Source organism: Amblyomma mixtum, chromosome 1, assembly GCF_055824585.1.
Source record: "Amblyomma mixtum isolate Tamu chromosome 1, ASM5582458v1, whole genome shotgun sequence".
NCBI lineage: Eukaryota > Metazoa > Arthropoda > Arachnida > Ixodida > Ixodidae > Amblyomma > Amblyomma mixtum.
This window is the reverse complement of record NC_143012.1, coordinates 195,120,051-195,138,408: the sequence shown is the minus strand read 5'-3', so window position 1 is coordinate 195,138,408 and position 18,358 is coordinate 195,120,051. Positions and strand designations below refer to the sequence as shown.

At 43.2% G+C, this 18,358-nt stretch overlaps 1 protein-coding gene across 1 annotated transcript in view; it reads right to left on the bottom strand.

Moving 5' to 3' along the window:
• LOC149370472 (apical endosomal glycoprotein-like) overlaps positions 1–12,851 on the bottom strand; it is a 71,217-nt gene extending 58,366 nt beyond the window's left edge. Inside the window, exons 1-6 of the mRNA XM_089577815.1 lie at positions 12,777–12,851; positions 12,323–12,407; positions 10,981–11,130; positions 4,373–4,478; positions 3,618–3,768; positions 2,566–2,659 (exon numbers count right to left, since the gene is read on the bottom strand). Coding sequence (XP_089433941.1) covers positions 2,566–2,659; positions 3,618–3,768; positions 4,373–4,478; positions 10,981–11,130; positions 12,323–12,407; positions 12,777–12,851 — 661 coding nt within the window. The remainder of the gene's footprint in view (positions 1–2,565; positions 2,660–3,617; positions 3,769–4,372; positions 4,479–10,980; positions 11,131–12,322; positions 12,408–12,776) is intronic.
• Between the last annotated feature and the right edge of the window lie 5,507 nt (positions 12,852–18,358).

Below are 18,358 nucleotides of genomic sequence, written 5' to 3'. Positions count from 1 at the left end.
ATGTGTCAGCCGTGACAAGAAGTTTTATGTCAGAAAAAGGTTTTTTCTCATCCTAGTTTCGGATCTGCGCAACTACCTATCGAGTATTCGAAAAGAACTAATGCTTCCCTCTCATTCAGCAGCTCTCAGAGTGGTGACTAAAAGTGCGAGAACGGCTTTCTGTAGGGATCATAAAAATGAAGTGCAATCCCATGCACTGAAACAGTTTGAGCTAGCTTTTAAGAACCCGAGAGCACTTGTAACGTTGTGAGCACTAACAAAGGTACATATTCCACACTCAAATACGCTTGCATATTCAGACTCATTTATTCCTCGGACAAGCAATGACTGGTATAACCTATCATCATCATCACTAACAAGCATAACTGAAATTGAGAGCTTTAAATCCGCATTACAAAGTTTCTTTTCACAGCTGGTGCTCATGTTATCATCATGGCTTTCATACATGGCGTTCAAATTCCCATTATGGCTGTTTGTTTATTAGGAACTATATTCCTTGTTTTATATTTGCTTTCTGTGTCATATTTTTCTGTAATTATTAACACCGTTCCAGATTTCGAAATTTACCGTTTGTACCTTTGTTCTTTTTCATTCTTTTTGGGTGCTTACTTTTGTTTTTGTACTGGTTTTACAGGGATTGGGTATATTTTTTACTAATAACTTTTTTGTGCACAATGTGTATGCCTGTGCATCCGCCCCTCCCCTCTATAGTGCTCGTTTGTACCGTTAGGGTATAATAAATAAATAAATAAAGTGCTTACTGGAGCGAAGAAGGGACTTTTATTCTCCCTTTGCCTGTGTAATCTAACAATTTTCACTACACTGGGCACTCAAGAGCACGCCAGAAAATATTCGAAACGCTGCACATGATGCTGCAATCATATTCCAGGACTTAATTTATTATGCAAAGGAAACTGCGAACGCAGTTCAAGCTCGAGGTCTGAGGGGTTTACCTACTCTTTCACAATTACAGCTCATCGGACACGCATCCCATCAGCCATTTGCATTCAATATGCAGCATCTCACGGCCATTTGCTCTGCAGAACCCGAGAACTAGCCTTTTGCTCATCGGAAGCTCGCGACTCAGCATCTCTCAGCCTCAATACCAAGATTCTCATCACAACCATTCATTGGCAAGCTACATAGCGGCAAGGCGTGCTTGACATATTACTGAGTCTGTGTGGTACCTTTAATGACCGATAATATACAGCAATGTGTTTTTAGCAGGAAACAAAACATTTTTCTCTTCAGTGCATTTTTAAAAGGTGTTATGTGTTTATGTGGTTTAACATCCAAGAGCGATACTGAAAAAATTGCAGTGAAAGACGAGGACAAAGCAGGGACAAGACAAGGATGAGCGCTACTCAAAACTGAAGATTTATTCCAAAACACATTCATATAAAACACATGCACATGAACATATATTTATATGTGCATGTGTTTTGGAATAAATCTTCAGTTGTGAGTAGAACTCGTCCTTGTGTTGTCCCTGATTTGTCCTCGTGTTTCGGCGCAATTTTTTCAGTATGCATATCAACCAACAAACCCAAATTTCTTCTATCTAAAAGCGACTCAAGCTATGACAGAAGCTGAAGTAGATGACTCCGATTAATTTCGACCATCTAGGATTCATTAACGAGCACTGACATCGCACTGTACATGGGCCTCCGCAATTTCGGCTTCATTGAAATGTGAGCGCAGTGGCCGAGATTGAAACTGGTGTTTTTTTGGTTCGTAACCAAGTCCCATAACCACTCAGCCACAGCGGCACACTTTTCTGAAGCGGAAATAGTGGAAAGTGATCAACATTCGACGTAGCTCGTCATCCCAACTTATGCTCTTACCAAAAACAGGACTGCTTTATTTATAAGAAATGTCAAAATAAGCTCAGTGAGCAGGCTCTGTTCTGATTGAAATGTTCTGGTGGAAGTACCGCGGTGTCCTTATTTGAGCATAAGAATTCGGATAATCTTCAGAGACTCGCACTTTCCCGCACTTCTATAAGAATACTCGCAGCAATTTTTGCTCCACCGATAAAAAGGCCTTGTACAAGACACTAATGAAAGCTTTTGCTTACTCGTATTCACGATTCCTGTTTCCTACACATGGGCTGAAAAACGTGAATTGCTCTAAAACGACGCTTTCCTTTCTTCACCGGGAAAGATAGATTGTAGACAGGACAAGGACCGGTAAGAGAGTGGCTCTTACGAGCCGCATATGGAGTAGACCAACATTCAATGAAAGCGAAGCCAGTAAAACAAAGAGGGCTTTTTTTTGCTTCTGATATTCATATATCTGTAATTAGCGGAGAACCATTTTTACATCGATGCAAATAGATTACAAATCTGAAGAACGGCAACTACATGCCATGGGTGGGATTCGGACGCACGACCTCCGCGTGAAGCATGCGGTGCGCTACCTACTGAGCTACGACGGCGGCTGTCCACTATCGTAAGTTTGAGGGTAGTCATGGTGTATGTAAGCAAGCCATGAGAGTGTTCACCATCGTCACCTTGAACTATAGAGATTTTTTAGCAGCTGGGACATCGTTATTCTGATTCATACTTTTGGCTGTGTCGCATCTGCCATCTTTCAAAGTCGGTTGGTCGATAGCGATCACTCCAGGAACTATTGGCCTCAGGACCGCCTGCAAGAGAAGCTGTGAAAAAGGCAAATTGAGGTTATATTTAGACGTTCGTAAGGCTTAATAAATAGCTTAAGCAGAATGTATTGAACAAACAACAAAAATACACTCTGTTATGAGTCATATACAGCTGAAAATTGGCACAAGGAAGGAAAGAGGCGCACGGCTCAATTTGCGGTAGGGACGCTAGAGCGTATTGGTTTGCTTCCCACTTCAATGAGGTCCTCTATCGGCATAATCGTATATTTATGCAGAAATTATTAGTCCAAAGAAAAGGAAGGTGGCACCGCTACACTTCAGAGTTATATACAAATTGCTGATGGTTTTATCAATGTCTTAATAGCTTGTATAATTATATGTGAAGTTGTATGCTTTCTTAGAAGGTACACTTACTGGGTAGCCAGTTTGAAATATATCATTTCATCTGAATAGAAATGTCTTTGAACCGATGTTAAATAGGTAAGAATTTGTTCTAGCATGTTTTAGTTGAAACATTACTCAGCTGTTTATGAATAAAAATGTATGTGACAGCTTTGTTGCAATGCTGAAACAAGGCTGTCCCGGTTGCCTAGACAAATACTAAGATTCCTTAAAACAGCGCAAAAGACAAGGACACAGATGGAAAAGACACACACAGCGCTGTGTGGGCCTTTTATATCTGTGTCTTTTCTAGCTATGTCCTTGTCTTTTGCGCTGTTTTAAGGAATCATGGTTCACCAACTAGCCTGCACGTCCACCCTTGAAATACTAAGAGTTGTGAGAAAATAAGGACTGCAGAGTTTTAGATCAGGGACGCTGGCTAAGAGCAAAAAAAAAAGAGGCATTGGTAGCCAGGAGCTCCCGTTAGGGCTAAACGCTTCAGATAGAGCGGTGGCTCGTCGGCTGCGCTTCCCATCAAATCATTCCGGGTGTTAGCGGTAGCACTTCATTTTTTCGCGTCACTATAAATATCTCAGCGAAACCATGCTCTCACCTGATGCGTGTGTTGCGAGTGCACTGTAACTTGCCCCTGTTGCCATTCTTTGCCTTGCGGTCCAATGCGTGCCCAGAGCACGCTGGTCACAGCCTCCTTTTCACTTAGGGAAACATTCAGCCAGCCGCTATTCGGGTGCCACATGTTGTACCTGCAATGAATGTCGAACTCGAGGACTAATATTTGTAATAGCGAGTGTCCTGCTAATATTAATTCAGTCGGTGTGTGGCGAACCTTACGACACGCTGTATGAGCGAAATAAATTTCTAGAACTTTCGTGCAGACATTGGGTGCAGACCAAGGAGCCAAAAGCACATTAGATTAAGCGCGTCTCGTATAGAAAAATGCTTTTTAGTGAAATAGGTTTCACGTATTGAAAGCTATTCACCATTCATCAGGATACCACAAATGTTCCATAACTTCACACGCAGGACAACGTAACCTATATTAAAGTCGTAGAGAAGGCCTTGCATAGCATTGAAAAATCGTTTGGATACTTTAAAGGCAACCTTGGTGTCTTTGCTATCAACTTTCTGCATCGTTCGTGCTTATATCGATTCAGCGCCTACTGAAATTTTATATACGGGAACATTCCCAGGAACATGAGAGTGAAACTGTGCCATGTAAAGGAAGAGGCTTGGATATTTCGATTTTTTGTCCTTCTAAAGAGTATAAAATTTTTTTATGAGCACCGCCGGACATTTTCAAAAATTTAAGAACTCCCAACAATCTCTAACACTTGACATCATACTTACCAAAAAGTAAAGCAACGGCCATCCTTCGGCGTAGGATTGTGCCTTACCGAGACAAGGCGAGCAACCTTTTCAGATTTGAACGTGTTCTTTGCATACAGGTAAGCGCCTGAAAGTAGTCAAGAATATCACTTCAGGCGCACTAAAATGCTTCCTTGATATCATGAATACACACAGTGCACGTTTCAGCACTGAGAAACCAGGCGGGGAAAGCTATAGATATATCTGTTTTGGGGAAATATTTGCAAGAATTGTAGCGTGCCATTTTTTGGTAATGTAAATCTCAAGGCTTAAGGATTCTTCACATTTGTTGCTCTAAACCGCAATGTAAACAAATTTCGAGCATTACAGTGATAGACTAAAACCCACCAGTGGATACTCCGCAAGGCACTCCTTGACAGACGTAATTTTTGGCGCAGTGACATTTTGTTGTGAGACTTCAGTATATCCATGCACTTCGTCGCAATATGAGTGTCTTGATAACTGCGGCATGTAATTTAATGCCCAGGCGCTACTCTAAGAGTCACTGCTGTGATCCTTTTACCTGTGTTTCTGAGCACAAAAGAAACCATTGCTTCTTCTTCCCAGCCGTAATTGGAAGCTGCTGCTTTACTGGAGCTTTTTGCACCGCTGCCTAGTTTCTGCAGATGACGTCAGGCTCACTGTAACGCTCGGCGAATGGCACGCTATACCAAATTCATTCTTGTAATTTCCTTTGAGATAAGTGGGCTGATTCTACCTTTCTTTACTCCGTTCTTTCTTTTTGCTGTTTCTGAACTTGAAAAGAGGGTGGGGGGGGGGGGGGGGGGGGGGTCGTGTGTTGCAGGCCTACTTTCTACTGCGACTGTTATTTCAAGCTTTTTCTAGCATTCGCAATTCCATTCCATTCGTTATTTTAGCCCCGCATAACCTCAGTTCACATGGAGTGGTCCAAAACTTTTCCCCAGCGGCTCAACATAGAGCGGCTACGAATGCACTTCAGTTGCGCATCGTTGCTCTTGCTTTTGTCATATCTTCTGTTAATATTAATTCTATCTTTTTAATGCTAAAATGAATCCAACGCGACGGTTTATGGTAATAACCAATCATATTAAAATTGCTTGAGAACCGTCGATAGATTCTCAGAATATTTGTAAAAATTCACATTGTTTGAAAAAAAAATCCTCAGCTCGTAGGCACTTTCCAAAAACAATGAGGAACGAAACAGTAAAACATTAACCAGAAAATGTGATATCTAATTTTAAACGAAAAGCCGGACGCGCTGCTGAAGAGGCGACGAAGCTCGTGTAAATTCGGCTTTTGCCTAAAGGTGCTACAAACTGAAACCGTCACTTCATAGGTACTGTGCGGGCTTCACACATGATGCTCGAAATTGGTGGCTTGACTAACGACATCACCACGCTCGAACCTGCCACTTAATTGCAAGTTAAAGGAAAGTTGAGGCAAAAATGAAATTGCATGTATAGATACGAGATCCGAATGACAATGAGACCACTGTAATCGCAAAGAGTGCATTGATAGCTAGAATGGCACCCGAAAACTCAGGATAGTAACGAGTGGTTAACGCGAATATTTACGCATTCTATCTGGTCAGAGAGCAATGATTTTTTAGCACACTTGTTCCGTTTTGACATTTCATTTCAATGTATGAATGACGGTCTGATGATCGCCACAGTTAGTTGTTTTATACTGAATATCTTCGATGAAATCATATTTTCCGCCTCCTTCACCTTCAACACCTTATAATCAAGGGTCCTGTTTAGCTGCCTGAAACGAATGATCATGCCCGGCGAAATCAAGGTCATGTTCGACACTCTTCTCCACCTTGGGGCCATGCACAAATAACCAAAGAGATATTCAAGCCCTAATTCTGACGTCAAGTTCGTTGCCTAGAAGACTGGGGGAGAGCTTACTCACTAGCACGTACAGCCGTTCTATCAGGACGACGCCGCTTCTAGAGTACAAGTAGCCGTCGCCCAAACCACTGAGTTTATGCGATAGTGCATTCTAAGGAACGGTCTGGCGGAAAGTGTTCTTTATAGCCATGCGCACCCTTGTCCGTTCTTTTCTATTCCTCCTATGCCGACCGCGTCTCGTCGCTGTCTCTTCGTCTATCCTGGGTACCGCCTCACTAAGCGGGCCAGTCGCCTTTCCCTGGGATGCTTATTTAGTCAAAGGAAGCTATGGACCCACAAGCTCCTGAAAATGCTCGTCTTTTGCTTTGAGTTCTTTAGATTCTGAAGAGCGCGCGCCTGGCTTGTAGACCGCAGCGAGATCAAACATCCTTCATATGGCCGCGCGCTTCGTAGCTGCCGGCGTCTCTGTCTCACCAGTTTGAACGGCTGTGAGAAAGGTTGTATGCGCTGCTACTTGGGCCGCTCGTGCGCTCCGGCGCGCATGCATATGCAGACAGCACTCGTTTAACTTTCGCTTAGGGGCGGCGCAACCAAGCGCAGAATGAGTAAGATTAGTGCTCCGGACGGCTCTGCCACTGGCCAAAGTAGAGCTCGCATTGCGAAAAAACTGACAGGGCAGCTAACACTGAGTATCGAGAGATTCAGCGACAGCTATTTTCATATCACGATATATGAAGGTTAAAAAATTTAAGAAAGGTACTACATATACGCGTACTTATGAACATCCGTTTCAGTTTTTCGCTCATAATCCTTTATCGACTAGTGCTTCTCCTGTGGCGCATTTATCGCTCTCGCCATATGCTCCTTCTTCCACTTTACATCCTCCGGATACGCATTCTTGCGCTCTCGCCGCACCGTCCTGCTCCCACGGTAGCCAGCCGACGCAGCCGTGGCAGCCGCTTTCCGGATGTGCATTCCGTGTACTCATGATTCACTCCTCTTTCGATAACAACCAGCTTTAGGTAACGCAATATTCGCTCTCGTTATACCCTCCTCAATCCTACCCCAGTACACACCCTCCGGATGGTTCTGGTGGCAACCACTTTACGGGCACGGATTTCTCCGCTCTCGTCATACTCATCTTCTTCTACTGCGACCAACCTTCGAATGGTTCCCTTGCCAACCAGCTACCCGTTACTAACTACAATTAAGACGCGAAAAACGGGGAACGGGCGCTTACTAGCTGTTGGTAACAAAGAAAAATTCAGGGGGCACTTTGACTGTTCGGCGCGATGCCTTGCCCATTGAACGCAACGCTTTTTGAGGAAAGGAAATGGCGCAGTAATGGCGCAGGAAGTGCGTAGAGGCGAAAGCGTTTTCCGCACCACTTTGACTTCCTCTGTCGCACTAATGGCGTCACATATCATTGAGTACTAATTACTAAGTTATGACAAATCACTAATTAATGCTTAATTACTGATTAATGACTAAATACAAATGAACTGCTTTAAGCTTCGCCTTTCGGAGTGGAACGCGATAGCGTGTTGTAGCACAGCCAGGGAGTCCACGGAACGCCACCACCCGTTCGGCGCGATGCCTTGCCCATTGAACGCAACGCTTTTTGAGGAAAGGAAATGGCGCAGTAATTCTCTGTCATCTCGGTGGACACCTGAACCGCACCGTAGAGGAAGGGAGGAAGTGGGAGTGAAAGCAGAAAGACAAAGATGGCCCGTAATGAAGAAAGTGGAAATTGTATTTGAGGAAAGTAAATTACGCAGTAACTGCCTCACATACCTCGGTGGACATCCGTCAAAGTTCAGGGATGGGGGGTGCACTTTTTTGACCTAAAGTGCGGTCACAGATGTGTGGTTAAGATGTTAAGCTTCGCCTCTAAGAGCGAAACGCGACAGCGTCTTGCAACGCTGCCAAGGAGTGCATAGAACACCATCGCCCAATCGGTTCTACGCCTCGCTCGTCGGTAAATTGGTTTTTGAGGAAAGGAAATGTATCTGTCTCTCATATCTCGGTGGACACATAAACCTCGCCGGAAGGGAAGGGAGGAGCATGGGAGTGAGCGAAGACACCGTATTCACTAGACGCGCCATTGTTCATTCCAAACCATCGAGCTGGCATGGCGGAGTAGATAGCATGCTCGTCTCGCACGCCGAAGACCGGGGTTCGATTCCCGAGCTCGACGGATTTCCTACTCGGTTTTATTTATTTATATGGCCTGATTAGGAAAGTTAATTAAGCTAATTGGGTAAGTAAGCAATTAACTAAGCTCAGTCCCACTTACTTGGAGCATCACTATACGATCCCTTCAATTGGTTGCATGGTTACTAGCCAAAGTACAATTGGCCCCGTTTGAAATTCGCGCACTGTGACCTCACGACCGTTTCGACAAATTGAAAAGCGTGACATTTCTGTCGACAACTGCTGCTTACAACGATGAGACATTAAAGGCTTCCGCCTTAATACAGGGTTGGCCACCACCAGTCGATTGCGCAACTAAGTGGCAACGTCTATACTCAGTTGTCGCGAAACTCGCAGGCGCCATGGTATGTAGGCATGCACTAAGAAACGGCGTTAACAACCAACCTTTCTCAGTGTTAGGCCGCGATAATAATCGGAATGATGAGAAAATTTAAAAATTATATTTTCTCTGCCCTAAATACGTCTTTCGCTCCCGGACAAACTTTGGCATATCCAGAAGCTGCGACATAATCATTTTTTCAATGATAATAGCAACTCCAGAGATTTCCCCAGTGCCTATTTAGCGCTCGGAAGTAAATAATTTAGACGCGCACATCTCAGGTTGAGTACATTTCGGCGCCATTTACAGCTCGCCGCTGAAGAAAATATAAATGATTTTCACATTTTAAATTTCTTTTGGCGTGTCATGATCATCATCTGCTAAAGTCCACTGCAGTACAAAAGCCTCTCTCATATCTTCGCAATTAACTCTGTCTTCTGCCAGTTGCGATCTTCTACTTCAATTCACTTTCTTGCTTGCATTCTTACTGCAGGTCAAATTGATTATACTATGTCCCGGCCGCGGCGGCTGAATTTCTTTGGAGGAGAAATTCGAGGCCCGTGTACTGTGCGATGTCAGTGCACGTTAAAGAACCCCAGGTGGTCGAAATTTCCGGAGCCCTCCACTACGGCGTCTCTCATAGCCTTAGTCGCTTTGGGACGTTAAAACCCATAAAGCAAACCAACCAAACCAATCATAATACTATGATTAGTCAGTGTCCAGTAGGAGTTCTCTGCAACGTGCCCATTTACTATGTGCCTAGGAGGCTCACTTAACAATCCAGTCATTTTTTCTGGTCAGTCGTGAGACGAACGTTGTGCACAACAAAGCGTTCTTGCTAAAAGAAATCAATAAACAAACAACACTGTTAGACGTGGCCAACAAAAATAAAGCTTATAGTTAGTTAGTTATATGGGGTTTTATGGCGCATAAGCAAACAAAAATAAAGCACCCGAACACCCTGTGCCCGAACATGAAGCCTGTTATCAACATCAATTAAGTATTACTCAGGTGTTCCCATTATCTTTTAACATGTCGCTAATACCTGCTACCGGCATGACTCGTTAGCTGAGGAAGCAAATACTTCTCGTAATCCTGAAAATCGCATTGAACTATGGAAATAAAAAAAAATGCTACAGGGTTTGCAACGGTAATAGAATATAATGAAATTTGGCGCACGTTCTGCTGTCAGTGTTCTCAGATTGAAGCTTGTTTTGCATTAGTGCCTACCTTTCTGTGCAAATCAATTTGTGGAATTTCTCTACGATCCTTAATTGTTCACTTTGTTTTTAATTTTTTTGTAGGATTGGAATAATTTTAGTTCAGAATTGCAAAGCCGCTTTTCAAAGTGGCGAGTGATCATCGCGCACAATGTCTCTTTTCATGCATACCCGAAAGACGCGGGTTCGATCCCGGCCGCGGCGGCTGAATTTCTTGAGGGAGAAATTTCAGAGGCCCGTGTGCTGTGCGATGTCAGTGCACGTTAAAGAACCCCAGGTGGTCGAAATTTCCGGAGCCCTCCACTACGGCGTCTCTCGTAGCCTCAGTCGCTTTTGGACGTTAAACCCCAATAAAGCAAAGCAAAGCTTTTCATGCATACGTCAATTCCAGTAGTGATCGTGATCTTTAACAAATAAAACAATGCAACGGCAGCCAGAGAAGGTGACCTCAGGACGACATGATCTACTTTCAGTTCCATTATAGATTTCTCCAGAAGCCTGGTGGTTCTTTTTCATCCGCATTTTATACGCTGAAATGCAGGCCGTGAAATACTTCAGAAATGATCACTGATTGCTTTTAGCCAGCGTAAAACATGAACGAACAAGTGGTAGGAGCTTAACGTTAACTGAGTAGCTGTGTGAAAGCAGGTGCTTATTCTTCAGTTGGGGGGGGCACCCTTAATCTCCGCGTCAAAGGTATGACGCGATAGCTTTAGTTGGTTAATGCCGTATATGCAGAATTTCTCGTTCGTCATTTAACATTAATAGATTGCGGCGAGTCCTCATGCCAATACCAGCGCAGTGTCCCAGCGGCGAAACGATGCGCTACTGCACTGGCAAGTAGCTTCTTTTATCACGGCCGCCGGTAGGGATTGGGCGACCCATGTACCGAGCAACATCTCGCGCATAAGACAAGACAAAATGACAAGATTCTTGCTCGAGGTTGGTACGCCTGGAGCAGTGCTTTCGCACGAATATAACACCAACACAGGTGTGCATTACCGCCTCGAACCCTCGAATCGGGCTGCCATGGGTCGTCTCCACGGTTTCCCATATGCAGGGTCCAGCCGATGTCGGACCGCCAGCCTTCTGGAAACCAACCACATTTGAGTGGCTCCAAGAAGTCGCAAGCAGTTCCCCAAGCCAGGTTCACTGGAAATCAATGAAGCAATGTTTCTTATACATGCTGCATCAATTCCTTAAAAGTGAGAACTGAAGCGTCATAAACTATTAGAAACTAAAAGCCAGGACCCATACTATCAACGCTGAAGATAGTTGGGCACAAAAAAGCTGTGCTCATGCACGCAGAAAACTGAATGGAATGAAAATTTCGAGGAATATCACAAGCAGCAAAGCAACCTGCAGGAACTAATTGTTTACCAGGAAACGGCTGCAAGAGGGCCGTGCCTGTTCTGCAGGCGAATGTTCTTTCCAACTGGCATTTCATCGAAACACAGTTCGGTTGCCACACAATAATTAAAGGCTTCATTAATAAAAGGCGGTTGGAGCGGTTGCACTCCGATCTCACAGCCCTTTTGCTCTTTAACGGAGCGATGAGCAACCCCTTCGGCATCCAGCATTGCATTCGGCTGGGCTGTCCTCTATCGTCGCTGTTGTTTGTCCATGTTTCTTCTTGTTAAATCATTGTAGTAAGGTGTAAACTTTGTTAAAAGATTGCAATAATAATATTGCAGATGTTTACGCAACATGTTCCGAAGCCAAGTTTTATTAAACGTTAATGGGCACTTTCTATGTGAAACCGGAAAGCCATTTGAATTCAACTAAATATGTGGTATGGTATTGTAGTGAAGAAATCATGAACTGAAATTTATTCGCTTTAAAGTTGAGAATAGGAATAAAATTTATTAAGTAATTCTCGGATAAGTACAAGGTCAAGCGACACTTACGGGACCCCCGGTAGTTCAATACTAAATTAATGCTTGCCATCCGGCCCCCACAAATGGTTTTCCTTTTCCTCTCAGTTTATTCGCTTCCCGACAAGTATAATATGTATGCTGTCTTTAGAAAAATTTACATCATTAATCCACTAATCACCATGACTTGACCATGAAAATTAACTGTTCTACTTTCGTCTTCATAAATAATCGCTGAAAATGTTTGGAAATGTGGCACTGGATTTCACGACAAACAAAAAACTGCTCGATAACTGTCACTTTAACCGGTTTCTCTGGAAATGAACTGCTACCGCCTAGATGATCCCTTTAAAACTAGAGTGGGTGGACCGTCCTCCCTCTGCCATCGCAGCTCACGTTTTACACGCATTCACTACACAAATTCCCGCAACTAACATCTTGTAATTCCAGGAAATAAAAGATGTACTCACAATCTGAAATTTCGGTGCCTGGGTCACAGTTGTGATACTCGGGATTATCGATACTTATGCCAACGGCGTTTGCCTGGTAGAAGAACTGCGACAGAAAAAAAACAACAGGGCTGTGCAAATACTTTTCGAAAATGCGTATGTATCACAATTTTCTCATGCTTGAAGTGCACGCAGACTACTTAAGCATGCAGTATGGATGCATTACTTTCTCGCATACTCAGCTGATGCAGTGGCATTATGCGGCAAAATCTCTACCTAAAAGATATCGCCTTATGATGGACTTTTGACGTAACCGGTCATTACGCACCGTAAGTTCAAAGATCGGTCAGTTTATTACGCGTTTAAATAAGCCTTTAGGTTAAGTTCGTTGCTTCTAAGTTGAAAAAGTTGTGATGAGAAAAGAACAATAAGGAAGATGATGTACAGAGTGAGTCCTTGATGGTTTTAGATGCACTGCGTTGCCGTTGTATTGGAATGACGCATCCTCTTCCACGGTGGTCTCTATGTTATGAATGCGAACCAGCATCATGATGACGATTTTAGTTGTCATTTACCTGTGCTATTGTTTCCTTGATTGATATGCGTAGCTGGGAAAAATCGTGGCGCCTCCAGTCGGCAAAAAAAAAACGATACTTTTAATTTTCCCGCTTATATATTTTCAAACTGCGTTGCCTCAAACAATAATGCTTTTTGATGAACAAAGGAAAATAAAACCACACGGAAGAAGAGGCACAAAAGAAACTGGGAAGAAGACAGGACAAGAAAAATATCCCTGGGATAAAATTAAAATATATGTGTAATTCCGTCAAGGGAGGGCATGGACACTACTTTCTCAATTTTATCTATTCTAGAGTGGTATTTATATTTGGTGCCGGTTATTTTGACACATGGTATTATATTGATAGCTTCAGGAGATTGAATGTAGCGTATTCGAGGAGAGCGGCCAAATAATAGGCATTCAACTGGCGTCTGCGAGTCGCTGAATGCAGGAATTCGTAGCTAGCGCCCTCATTAGATAATAAAAGTCATCAACCTCAAAAATATCAAATTCCGCAAGCAGGTAATGAGTGGCCATGTACCAGTTTTTTTCGCATAGCAAAACAACAAAGCTTATCATAATTCCTGGTACAATAAATCGTAAAAAACCAGTCCCAAAAATTCATTTAGAAACTAAATTTCTGTTCAACGTTGAGTTAAAAATCAATTGCAAATTCTTCGCCAAAATTATAAACACATTGTAAAACTAGGAATTCTCCCCCCCTCCCCCCCCCCCCCCTTTTTGTTTCTACCATGAAAGGGCGAGTAGTGGGGAGCAGCCGCTACACCGAGCCTGGCTGGAGCTATCACAGCAGGCTCTCAGTGCTAATGCTCAGCTCTCAAGAGCGCAACTTTAGCCTGATTAAAATAGAATGGCTGTTCTGAAAACAACTGATAAAGCACATATTGCTGAAGCATTGTCAAATGGGAGCTCGAGCACCAGGGCGCAATCAGAGAGTGGAGCGACAACCGCTTTCCTTTATTCGCATGAAGCGAAAAAATATCCAGGAAGCAATCTTTCTTAGTATAGCATTGGCATGCCTTACAGTGAATGAAGACGCTAAGTCGGAGTAAGGTTAGCTTTCATCTTCACTAAGAAAGCAGCCTTAACAAAATATAATCAGAATTACTGAATATCGCGGAGCTATAGCGTTTTCCGCCATCAAACCTTAAGATAAACTTCTAAGACGCTTGTTTATGCCCGTTACATACTATGGTTTGCATTAGCACATGGTAGCTTTTACTGCACGTGAAAAGCGCCCAAGTATACGTATGCTAGTGTTTGGGTCAGGTCAACAGGGTTGCGAGGTTGGCAAGTCAACTGTTTAATGTTAATTTATTAGCAGTGTCAACTTATTTATCCGTTTTTTTCATTCAGTAAATCATTGTTCTAGAGAATGTTGAGTTGTGGTGACCTTATCTTCCATTCAGGTTTAGAATAGCATGACAATTGACATGCAACTTTGTAAATAAAACCGCTATGTTGCTCCCATCGTGGAAGATGTTTCGAGCGCCGGCGCAACGAAGGATGCAGTGTTCTGAATATTCTGTGCTCACTCTTGCTCCTTTCATCCCTTTTCCAGTCTTCACAGAGACCTTGGTCCACCTGGTATTTGTTCGGCTTCTCACCACTGCTAACGGAACCACGTTTGTTGGCTCGTTGGCGCCCACAGCGTGTCTGAGTATTCCAAAGGTGAGCCAGGAGAATGCTGAAAAAGAAATGTCTTCTGGTGTGTCTCACAATGCGCTGCAGAAGACGTATGAAAAGATCGAATAATATTGTGTTGCAAATCGTTGACACGATTGGTACTCTAAGTTCTGCCACATAACCTTAGACAAGCGTTGGCGATGTTCTATATGTAACAAAACGAAATTCACCTCTGTAATAGCGATGACAGCTACATTATATGCCTAGTTTCTGCATGGGGTTAAATGACCACAATACCGACAAACGGACCAGCATACATTGAATCGGCATCAGCCGAGGCGTCCGTCTCTCCTTTTTCAGCCTTAGAGAAGTTCAGCGCCCTTCTGGCGATCGCTTCCTAATGCAAAGTGCTGCCTAGCAGTTCAGCGTTTGTCTCTGGGAGTCAAATTTATCTCGCACCTAAGATTCTTAAAGCGCATGCTTGCCTTCGAATCATCCAATACTACCCGTCGCTTTCAGCACTACTGCTACCTAGCAGGGCGACACACATCTCGTCTGCAAGCAGCGCTTAAACACACCATCAGCAGCCTCGCAGTGAAAACGGGGAGCGCTAAAGCCTTACTTATTGGTTTCATTTTCGAGTATGATGAATTGCACTGGTAACGCAGTGTACAAAAGCATTACCCCATCCTTTCATTTTTGTTCACAATAAGTGTCCGCACCAAGAGCCTCGCTAGTTGCTGCGAATTCTCGATGCCATACACGAAGTCCGTATTTTAGCAGTTCCGGTTACCATTCCTACTTATATACATGTTCCGAGCCCCAACCACCGGGTTAATTAGATACGGACATCCTGTGCTGTGCGAATGATTTGAGGGGAATTTTCGAATTTACTATCTTAGCTCTGTCACCACTGTAAGGCGTTGTGGTTTTGCGTTCAGACGGCAAGCACCCGTGCTCAGGATTCCATACCAGTCAGCAATCGCTGTAATATCTCCTGATGGGAATGAAATGCGTAAGGTATACTGTAGGCAGAATGCTCAAGAGCGGGGTGCACTTTTAATTACTCAATCCGATTCTAACGGCAAGGCGACAGCATTATAAGCAGATCGGTAGGCCATTCTTCGTTTCATTTGTTCCTCTGTTCAAACCAAAATTTGATAGTGCAGGCGTCAGATGATACTTGTCACATATCATTGCCCAAACAACAGCGATAGTGGTGAATAATCGAGAAGACGCAATAGGATATAAAAAGAAATTGTTGTATAAATGCGGTTTGTTGAACTTTACACTTTAAACATTTCCCCTTGTTCTCTTTGCCTTTGGTCAGTATTACTTTTAATTGTAGTACCGTTATAAGCAACACTTTCGATCTTTTACGCGCTATGAAGTGGCGGATAGCTAGGAAACAAAGTGAGAAAGGTGTCCCTACAAAGTGTGGCCCGTACACTCTTATGTGCTGTTTTATATTTAAGAAAATAAAACACACAATCAAATCGCGATAGCTTCACACCCTCGAGGAAATAGTTTAACCTGCAGCCTATTTCTAACATAAGCTTGAACTCAAAGTATTTCCAATATAATATTTTCTCTCCAATAATTTTGGCTTCTATACCCCCGCTGTTTCGTGTGGAATCCACCACCATATGCTCGGAAATTATATTTTGCGAACCGTTTGCGAGAAATATCGTTTATATAGAAGCTGGAATGCAAATTATAGAGCGTATAGTTTTGTCCACTCTTAACAGGATGCAACTACTGCATATGTAATTCGTAGCATATAGATTGTGTAAATTTAATGCGTTATTTGCATGTAAACGAGTGTAGTGACCTAAATTGTGTCCCATCTAAATACGATAGCATTGACGTCGTTACAGAAAAACAAATTTTAAGGTAATATTTGTTTAACTCGAAAGTGTCACTAAGAGAACACAAGGCTTTATAAAAAGTACCCGCACCCCGTATACCAAGACTGCTCACCAAACAGCAGCCGCCTAGGCCTCACTAATGAAATTGCACAAAAAGCTGTTGCCTTGCTATGGTGTCCGACATTTTTCAGCTACTTGGAAAAGTGAGTTTATGGGCTCGAGAACAACTGCGGGAAAAAGTAAAATGCTAATCTGGGCACGTGACATTGTCCAGAAGGCGTTTCTTCCACTTTCCTCTGTTTGAAGGAAAAAAACAAAACTATTCACTTCACTAACTTCCTCTATGCACCTTAGATCTTCACATAAAATTACCACCACTATATACTTACAAACAAGTTTTTTAAGCAACGAATTGAATGGGCGAAAATTACTGATTACTTCCGTTGGCGTGGTTACATGGTTTTCATTCACTGGCGCATACGAATACTTTAAGTTACTGCCATGTTTCTGCGCGCAGACATGCGAAGAGCCAACAGTGTGGTGGAATCAGACGCAGTACTTTCTATACTGGCTTCAAGCCTCTCTACCCATGGTATGCAAGAACATTACGGTGTGAGACCACTGACATATCATGTTATGAATAATTTAGGACGTCTTGTTTCTTAGCAACATTTGCTCCACCTAGGTACTGCGCTTATCAAACTGTCATATGGTAGCTAAATTTTGCCATCTACTGTTGTACAGCTTGTTTTTACTATAGTTATTAGACTAAGTATCTGAACGGTATTTTTACTTGACGTCAGATGTTCTCACAATTCCTAGCACCTTGTTAAACACAAAATGTAGAGCAGTATGCATCGTGTAACACTATACAGCCCACTCGAGTCTTACATTTTAACGCTTCCAGAACAATCGGCATAATGCACATTTTTCAATCCTGCTAAAAAGTGGTTACCTGAAGCTATTGTCAGCAATCATGCTCAGTCCTCTAGAACAAGATTTGTAACAGGCTCAGAGGCGCCTATGTAGATCGCCGAAAAATTTACTTACGCTTGTGGGGAACGTAAGCATCGAAAGAGACGACGCAAGCTTCACCAATCTCGCCAAGTGGAGGCGTCACCATAGCTTTGGGGAAGGTCGCTGGCATGCCTGCATTTTCCATATGATTTCACAACGCGCTCTTGAAGCCGGCATTACACACAGAAAAGACGTATATTTATATGCGTTACGGATGTTGAAAGGCAAGCTTAAACATCATAGCGCTTTCGAAAAAAACCGAGAAAGCATTCATACCGTACCCCTGGTTTTAATCAAATCCAAAACTGCTTTTCAAGCACTAGCTATCCTGATCGTGGCTTTAAAAGAAAGTTGTGAACATGAAAAAAAAAAAAGAAAACGCCTACAGCAACGTCAGCTGCTCTAGACGGCCGTTGTGGCCATTAGAAGAACGCTATGCAACTGCATCGCAGCATTCCAAATAGGGCCTAGGAGACGGCCGACCACGAGATTCTAAAGCTTTTCGGGCTGCCAAAGCCGCCAGCGAGCTACACCAGGCGGAAAGAGGACATATTTAGGCAGCTTCAGTCACTGAAAGTTTTATGCGGACTCAGTAATCGTTCTCGGTGGAGAACGCAGGTTCATTAGCGCGAGTTACTTGCAATTTCAGCAGTGGCCTACCTCTGGCAAGTAACTTCAAGCGCTGATGTTGCGACAACCGATAAGTTCGATATTTTCGTTTCTTTCTTACGTATAGTTCGACAGAAGCTTGTGGTGTAAAGGCCACGTCTTGTCAGACCGAAAATGAGGAATTTAAGCTCTAATGCAAAGTCATTCATCATCATTTTTAGTCCAGATGTAGGTGCATAAAATTTCAAGAGTTACCCAAATATAATGCACCTTTCTTTTCCTAAGAAATTAAGGTTTCCTTTGGGAAGGTTTGCTTCACGTGTTGTGCGTGAGCACGTGGTAATGGGCTTATTTGCG